Consider the following 8,619-nt stretch of genomic DNA (forward strand, 5'->3'; position numbering starts at 1 on the left):
GGGGGGGGGGGGGGGGCGCTGGCTCGCTGGTACGGGGCAGGCCTGGCTCACTGGTATTGGGGGGGGGCGGCGCTGGCTCGCTGGTACGGGGCAGGCCTGGCTCACCAGTATTGGGGGGGGGCGGCGCTGGCTCGCTGGTACGGGGCAGGCCTGGCTCACCAGTATTGGGGCGGGGGGGCTGGTAAATAGTGATGTCCCCCAGGGGTCTGTACTGGGCCCAGTTCTATTCAACATATTCATAAATGATCTGGAAAAAGGGGTAAACAGTGAGGTGGCAAAATTTTCAGAGTATACAAAACTGCTCAAGATAGTTAAGTCCCGGACAGACTGCGAAGAGCTACAAAGGGATCTCACAAAACTGGGTGACTGGGCAACAAAATGGCAGATGAAATTCAATGTTGATAAATGCAAATAATGCACATTGGAAAACATAATCCCAGCTATACATATAAAATGATGGGGTCTAAATTGTCTGTTACCACTCAAGAAAGAGATCTTGGAGTCATTGTGGATAGTTCTCTGAAAACATCCACTCAATGTGCAGCGGCAGTCAAGAAAGCGAACAGAATATTGAGAATCATTGGGAAAGGGATAGATAAGAAGATAGTAAATATCATATTGCCGCTATATAAATCCATGGTGCGCCCACACCTTGAATACTGCGTGCAGATGTGGTCGCCCCATCTCAAAAAAGATCTATTGGAATTGGAAAAGGTTCAGAAAAGGGCAACAAAAATGATTAGGGGTATGGAATGGCTGCCGTATGAGGAGAGATTAATAAAACTGGGACTTTTCAGCTTGGAAAAGAGGCGACTAAGGGGGGATATGATAGAGGTCTATAAAATCATGACTGGTGGAGAAAGTAAATAAGGAAGTGTTGTTTACTCCTTCTCATAAAACAAGAACTAGGGGTCACCAAATGAAATTAATAGGCAGCAGGTTTAAAACAAACAAAAGGAAGTATTCACACAACACACAGTCAACCTGTGGAACTCCTTGCCAGGGGATGTTGTGAAGGCCAAGACTATAACAGGGTTCAAAAAAGAACTAGATAAATTCATGGAGGACAGGTCCATCAATGGCTGTTAGCCGGGATGGGCAGGAACACAACCCCATGCCCTGGGTGTCCCTAAACCTCTGGCTGCCGGAGGCTGGGAGTGGGCGACCAGGACGGATCACTCGATAACAGTCCTGTACTGTTCACGCCCGCTGAAGCCCCTGTTGCAGCCGATGGCCCTGGGCTGCCTGGACTGTTGGGATATTATTACGCAGGGGGGCAGAGCTCTGTGCTCTTGGCGGGGTCAAGGTGCTCCGGCCGTGGGGAAAGGGATCCCTGTGTACACTGGTCAGGATCCGCCCCCTGATTCCCACAAGGCCCCTTGGGCGGGATGGACTCAGCGTGGTGGTGGTGTGAGGTCTGCAGCCCCGGCCCTGATGTGTCCCCCACCCTCTCTGCAGACCAGGGGCTGTCCGTGGTGAGGCACCTGCAGAGACTTCAGCACCTCAACCTCTCGGCCTGTGTCAAGCTCACGGACGCCTGCCTGCACTTCATTAAAGGTACAGCGCGTGGGCAGCCTGCCCCATGGCTGCAGGGGGCCGACCCCCTGCATTGCCCCTCCCACCGCTTGTNCATTGCCCCTCCCACCGCTTGTCCCTCCTGGCCCCGCCCCTCCCACCGCTCGTCCCTCCCACCGCTCGTCCCTCCCAGCTCGTGGCCCCGCCCCTCCCACTGCTCGTCCATCGCAGCCCCGCCCCTCCCACCGCTCGTCCCTCCCGGCCCCACACCCTCCCACTGCTCGTCCTTCCCGGCTCGTGGCCCCACCCCCTCCCATCGCTCGTCCCTCCTGGCCCCGCCCCCTCCCACCTCTCCTCCGTCCCCATGTCCCCTCCCACCTGCTCTCCCCATTGCGGCTGGACCCCCCCCTCCACACACACACACACTGGCTTTGTCCTCAGGCTGTGCCCATCTCTGCCCCTGGTAACATCTGCTCCCCCCAGGGCTCCCGCACCTCTCGCACCTGACTCTGGACCAGACCAAAATCAGCGATTGCGGCATGGCGGATTACCTGCACTCGGCTCCCTCCGCGCTCAGTCACCTGAGTCTCAACAGGACGGCGATCACAGAGCGCACGCTGCGCCTGCTGCCCCAGTGTGCGCCCGGCCTGGTGCTACTCGGCCTCAAGCAGACCGAGGTGATGGGCCATGAGTGGGGGGCGGGGAATGGGGCACCGCCTCCGATCCCACCCCAGCTGGCTCGGGGGGCGGGGAATGGGGCTCGGGGCCGTTCCCCTGTAAGGGACACTGGCCCCGATCCAGCCCCAGGGTGGAGGCTGGCTGGCTTACAGGGGCAGGGAATGGGGCACGGGGCCTTTCCCCTTTAGGGGGTGCTGGCTCCCATCTGGTCCCAGGTCAGAGACTGCTTGGCTCGAGGTGGGCAATGGGGCATGGGGCCCATGGGCGGCAGACTGAGCCCCCCTTTGGGGAAGCTAGCCCCCCCGGTCCTGCCCCACTGTGTCCTCCCCCCTGCATCTAGAGCTCCGAGCCCCCCAGCCCAGAGGAGCCTCGAGCTGGCCGGAGTCACCCAGCCGCACCGCGCCTCCCCCCGAGACCCCAAGCCACCCTGCGGGAAAAGCTCATGTCTCTTCCCGAAGAACCGGAGCCTTTGCTATGCCCCATGCAGGCTCCGGGGCATCTCCCTGGAGTCCGGGGTCCTTACTGCGCAGCCCAGGAAGCTGAGTAGCACATATCGCCGCCCCGGAACCTGCATGCGGATAATGATAAGCAAAGACTTCCCTGTGTCAAACCCGCTACCAGGTGTCCGGTGGCAGTCGCTGCACAGGGGAGGCTGGCTCCCATCTGGCCCCGGGGGCAGGGGATGGGGTAGGAGGCCGTTCCCCTCTAGGCAGGGCGGGGGCGGGGTTGCCCTGGGCGTGGTTCTGACAGGCAGTGGGTCTCTGGCAGATCTCGGATTTCTCCGCCTTGCAGCAGCTGAGACACCTGCACACGCTCCACCTGGATGACACGCGCGTGAGCCAAGCCTCCCTGGCGGCCCTGGCCTCCCACCCTGCCCTCTCCACGCTCACCCTGTCTGGCGTGCAGTCCGTGGATGGCGACCGGGCGCTGCAGCTGGTGTCAGGTAGGAGTGCCCTGGGGCGGGTCCCTGGCCGAGCTCGGCAGGAGCCCCGAGAAGCTGGAGCAGGGCCCCGGGCCCCATGGAGAAGCAGTGACTAGCTGCCCGTGCACAGCCGGGGCAGGGTCCTGCCCTCATGGTGCTGCGGCCACCCAAGACGTGTCCACCGCCCCAAGGGCCCTTCGCGTGCTCTGTGTATGGTGTGTCCCGGCCGGAGCCAGGCTCTGGGCGAGAGGCTGGGCCAGGCCAGCTCGGCCGCCCCAGATCCCAGAGCGGTGGGTGGGACCGGCGGGAGCCCCAGAGCTGTGCTGCCGGCGCGGGGGGGCTGGGGTGAGGGCCACTCATTGCCCTGCTGGCTGTTTCAGGCCTGCCACTGGCCCAGCTGAGCCTGCCGAGCCGGCACACAGTCACCGACTCCGGCCTGCACTTCCTGTGCCGCCTGGAGGGGCTGCTGGAGCTGGACCTGACCGATTTCACCCACATCACTGACGAGGGGCTGCGCCATCTGCCCCAGCTGCACAGGTGCCTGGGAGAAGAGGGAGGCGTCCAGCCCCTGCCCAGCCCCTGCGGGCGCCTTTCCCCCTGGGTCCCTAGTTGGCAGCAGGCGTGCGCTGGGGTCTGCCGGGTGCTCTGACCTGGGCACTGGGACTTGGAATAAGGCCCCCCTGGCTGGCTGGGGCAGGTTCTCTGAGGCGTGGCGAGCCCGGCTGCAGGTTGGGGTGAGGAGCCCAGCAGAGCAGGGGCTGGTGGGGTCAGGGCTCAGGGTGGGCTCCCAGGCAGGCCCGGGATGGACCCGCGTGCACATCCTGAGCCTCCGTGATCTGCACCCGGGCAGTGACGCTGGGGGGAGGCGCTGGGCACTAGGTCCCCATGGGGGAGGGAGCCGCCGGCCCTGCTGATGCCCCTGTCCCTGCCCCAGGCTGCGGCGGCTCTCCCTCTGCAACACTCCGGTGACCGACTCCGGGCTGCAGCATCTGCAGGGCTTGCAGCACCTCGAGGAGCTGTGCCTGGACCGCACCACTGTCTCCAGCGCAGGCGTGGCCCGCTGCATCACCCAGCTGCCCCTCCTGCAGGTACCGGGCAGGGCGGGCACAGCAGGGCGGCCCAGGGCTAGCGGGGAAGGCTGGTACCTGGGTTCTCCCCGGGCATCCCCTCCCCTTCCCCCGTGAAAAGTCTCTGCCCCAGCTGGGCCTGGGGGTTCCTGCCACGTGGGCAGAGCTGGTGCCCTGGCAACGTCCCCAAGGTGCTTGGCCCAGACACTGTCCCCCATGGGAACGGCTGGGACACCCCACCCCCAAGCAGGCCAGGTTGTGGCCCATGGCAGCGGAGGTGGGGCGGGGCTGCGGGGGGCCTGTGGCCTGCCTGGGGCTCCTGCCTGTGTGCCCAGGAGATGGAGCTGCTGCTCACTCCAGAGCACAGGCGGGCAGCGCTGAGGAGGAGCTGTGGGGCATGGATGGACGGCTGCTCCCAGCAGGCTATGGGGCAGCAGTGGCACAAGGGCTGCTGGTTACTCGCTGCCCCCTCGGCCTGGGGGGCGAGGCTGGGCGGGTGCAGGCCGCGGGGCACAGCATGTTCTGACGCCAGCCTGCTGTCCCAGGTGCTGGGCCTGGCGAGCACGCCCGTGGGAGACAGCGTGGTGAGGCTGGGTATCAGCCGCTGCCAACAGCTCCACAAGGTGAACCTGAGCCGCACGCGTGTCACCGACCGAGGTGAGCCCCCGCCAGGCCGGACGCTGGGGGGAGGCTCCCACTAGCCCCGGGGCAGCATGGGGAAGGGGTGGGGGACCGGCCCCAGGCCCGTTCTGGGGGGTGGGGAATGGGAAGGAGCTGGGTGCCCCCTGTGCCAGCTGGCTGGGTCCCACTGCCCGGGCTAACCCCTCGCCTCTCTCTGCTCTAGGGCTGCGTTACCTCCGCCAAGTGCCCATCGCTCAGGTGAACCTGGACGGCTCCGGGGTGACGGCGGCCGGTGTGGCCAGCCTCCTGGCCGCCTGCCCCAGCATCGTCAGCATCCGGGCCAGCCACCTGCAGGCGTTGTCCCCCGAGCAGCTGTCGGACGAGGAGCTCCCCAGTTAGCCCCGGCGGCCCCTCCCCATCGCAGCCCCGGCTCTGCAGGGCTCAGCATCCAAGCCGGGTGGGGGGGCGTGGGGCTGCAGGGCCCGGACAGGCTCCTCCCACAGCCCCCTGGGCGCGCAGCGTCCTGCCGCAGGCCAGAGGGTCCGGTTTGGGGGTGCGTTGAATAAAGCAGGATCCTCTGACTGAGTTCTCCTCCTGTGCCTGGGGAGAGGTGTCGGGGCCCTGCTCTCCCAGCCGGCTCTGGCACCCGCCAGTGCGGGGAGCCCTACGGAAACGCCCCCCTACAAATCACGTTCCCTGAGCCCCACAGAGCCCCCCGGGGCTGCCTGGTGCAAGCAGGGCCTGAGCGTGTCAGACGGGGGTTCAACCCGCAGTAGCAACCCCCTTCTGCCCCAGAGAGGCTGAGCCAGCTCCTGTCTCCCTGCAGCGCACGGGAGCCCCTCCCCTAGGAGCTAACCCCGCTGGGCCATGAGGCTGCCTGCGCTGGGCGGGGGGCAGGAGAGGAGCAGGTCGGTGCCAAGGGAGCCAGGCCGGAGGCGGGCGAGAGTGAAGATGGGACGCCAGCCTCTGTAGGAGCAGGAGGGAGACGCGTTTCCCTGCTCGGCCCAGCTGAAGCTACGGGAGCCCTGTCCCCACGGAGGCTCTGTGCCCCCCCGGGGCTGAGACTAGGGGAGCTCCGTCCCCAGCCCTGAGGGTGGTGACATGTTGAGTCCCAGCTCCCTGGGGCTCATAGTGTGGGCAGCACTACCGCAGGCCGGCGTGGCCTCCCCCCTGAGGGTTCCCATTTCCCAGGCCGGGCACCTGCCCCTCCCTCGTTGCAGACGATGGGGCAGCCAATGCCCTGGAGGTCAGTGTGGTGCTCCCTGGGTACCCAGCCTTGAGAGGCACCGCTCCACCGCCTGCCCTTGGCTTGAAGGAGTCAGGTCTGGGCCTGCTGTGGCTTGGCTCCCTGGACCCACCAGCCTCTAGGAGGGCCAGCCCTGCCCTCCAGGCCCCCACAGGCCTCGTCCTCTGTACAGGCAGCGATGGGCACAACCAGCCTCCGAGCCCTCGGGGTTGCTCTGCGGTGCACTGATCTCTCCAAATCCCCAGGCCTGCTGCTGACCACACCAGAGGGGAGGAGTCGGCTCCAGCCAGCGGAACACGCAGCACTGAGATATATTGACAGTGAAAACAAGATTCGGGGGATACTGAGTAAGAACATTGGAAACAAACGGTTACATATAAAACAAACTTATAACTCGCTTCTTAGAGCCTGAACTTAACGAACACATGACCCTCTTGTCTAACAGCGCTTGTTTCAGCCTAAGTTCTCGCCACCTGCTGCACGCCCCTTTCACGAAGCAAACTCGCTGTCCGGTTCCTTCCCCTGGAGAGGATGACGGTGTCATCTTTGTGCGCCAAATGTACTAGAGCAAACCTTTGATGTGGCCTTGAGACAGTCCTGCTCTAGGCTTGCCAGGCGTCCGGTTTTTGACCCGAATGCCCAGTCTTAAGGGACCTTGGCGGCTCCGGTCAGCACTGCTGACGAGACCATTTAAAGTCCAGTTGGCAGTGCAGCAGGGCTAAGGCAGGCCAGTCCCTACCTGTCCTGGCACCGCGCTGCGCCCTGGAAGCAGCCCGCAGGTCCCTGCGCCCCCTAGGTGGAGGGGCCATCAGGGAAGCTCTGTGCACTGCCCCTGCCCCCCCGCACTGCCCCCGCAGCTCCCATTGGCCGGCAACCATGGTCAAAGGGAGGTGTGGGCAGTGCACAGACCCACCTGGCTGCCCCTGCGTCTAGACCGCGGTAGGCAACCTATGCCACGCATGCTGAAGGCGACACGAGAGCTGATTTTCAGTGGCACTCACACTGCCCGGGTCCTGGCCACTGGTCGGGGGGCTCTGCATTTTAATTTAATTTTAAATGAAGCATCTTAAACATTTTAAAAACCTTATTTACTTTACATACAAAATAGTTTAGTTATATATTATAGACTTATAGAAAGAGACCTTCTAAAAACATTAAAATGTATTACTGGCACGTGAAACCTTAAATTAGAGTGAATAAATGAAGACTCAGCACACCACTCTGAAAGGTTGCTGACCCCTGGTCTAGGGGCCAGACAACGTCCGCTACCGGGAGCAGTGCGGAGCCAGGGCAAACCTGCCTTAGCCCCGCTGCACTGCTACCTGGGAGCTGCCTGAGGTAAGTGGAGCCTGCACCCCAACCCCCTGCCCCAGGTTGGAACCCCTTCCCGCACCCGAACTCCCTCCCAGAGTCCCCACCACAACCCCCTGAGCCCTACCCAGCCCAAACCCCTCATCCCTGAGCCCACACCCCCAGCTGGAGCCTGCACCCCAAACCCCAGCCCTGAACCTCTCGTTTCTGGTCCCATCCTGGAGCCCTCCCACACCCCAACCCCGTGCCCCAGCCTGGTGAAAGTGAGGGGGGGGGTGGGATAGTGAGTGGCGTGGGTGGGGCAGGGATGTTTGGTTTTGTGTGATTAGGAAGTTGGTAATCGTGGTCTGCCCCCCAGCTGTGTACGTCTTCCTGGTACTTTTCTCTGCCCTTTTCACGCTCCTGCGTCAGCATTCGGTTCAGCCTGGGAAGGAGACCCACCGGCAACCAGACTCCTCCATTTACAGGTGGGCGGCTCTCGTCCCACAGCCGCAGGCCTGGCGAGCGTGGCTGCTGGGTACGGCAGTGACCCCTCCCGTGGGATCTGTACGTGCATTTCACACACAGGTTGGAGACTAGTGAGACACGGGCTGTCACTGGAGCCCTCCCGTGCCAGTCTCTGGTGCACTAGGACGTGCACCCCAGACACAGGAGCTCCTTGTAAGCCTGTGCACCTCTCTGGGCCCCTCCCTGTTGGCACCCAGGGGCATCTGGGTCAAAATCGACTCCTGCATCCTTTGCTCCCAGGCCTGGGGCAGGTGAGCGGCCCGCCAAGCTCCCCCGCAGCATGCTGAGAGGCAGGGCACAGGCCTGCTGGAGAGAGAAGGCTGGGCCTTGGGGAGCCCTGCACCTGGCTCCAGCGGGCCTGGGCTTGTGCCTTGCACACCCAAGGTGCCCCCAGCCCCTCGGCAGGTCTGTTACACCCTGCGCTGGGAGGGGGTTGGCTCCAGGCAGAGCTAGGCACAGTGCGGGGTTTGCAGAGGCGCTGCCGACCTTCCCCTCCCGCTGCGAGACTGGAGTGTGGGTACCATGCTGGGCCAAGAGCCCCAGCAACTGCCCCTTCTGCAGCCACAGCTCCCCTGCCCCACACCACGAGCCTCAGAGACACGGCAATGAGAGTGTATCCCACTGCCCTGCACTGTGCCCCTGCTGGGACTGGAGTAGCCAGGAGCTCTTCCCCCCCCCCCCCCCAGCCAGCCCCCTGCCTTGTCCCCCCAGCGCCCCGGGCCGGGACTGGAGTAGCTGGGAACTCCCCCCCC

The 8,619-nt window shown here is 63.9% G+C and overlaps 1 protein-coding gene across 1 annotated transcript in view; it reads left to right on the top strand.

Annotated features, from left to right (window-relative positions):
• Positions 1-5,384, top strand: part of LOC117871961 — a gene marked incomplete at its 5' end in the record, with an annotated part of 11,088 nt that extends 5,704 nt beyond the window's left edge. Inside the window, 7 exon segments of the mRNA XM_034759858.1 lie at positions 1,459-1,557; positions 1,999-2,192; positions 2,962-3,136; positions 3,496-3,652; positions 4,050-4,203; positions 4,728-4,839; positions 5,027-5,384. Of these exon segments, the coding sequence (XP_034615749.1) occupies positions 1,459-1,557; positions 1,999-2,192; positions 2,962-3,136; positions 3,496-3,652; positions 4,050-4,203; positions 4,728-4,839; positions 5,027-5,202 (1,067 nt within the window).
• Positions 5,385-8,619: the final 3,235 nt, after the last annotated feature.

The sequence above is a fragment of the Trachemys scripta genome, chromosome 2 (genome assembly GCF_013100865.1).
Source record: "Trachemys scripta elegans isolate TJP31775 chromosome 2, CAS_Tse_1.0, whole genome shotgun sequence".
NCBI classification, from domain to species: Eukaryota; Metazoa; Chordata; order Testudines; family Emydidae; genus Trachemys; species Trachemys scripta.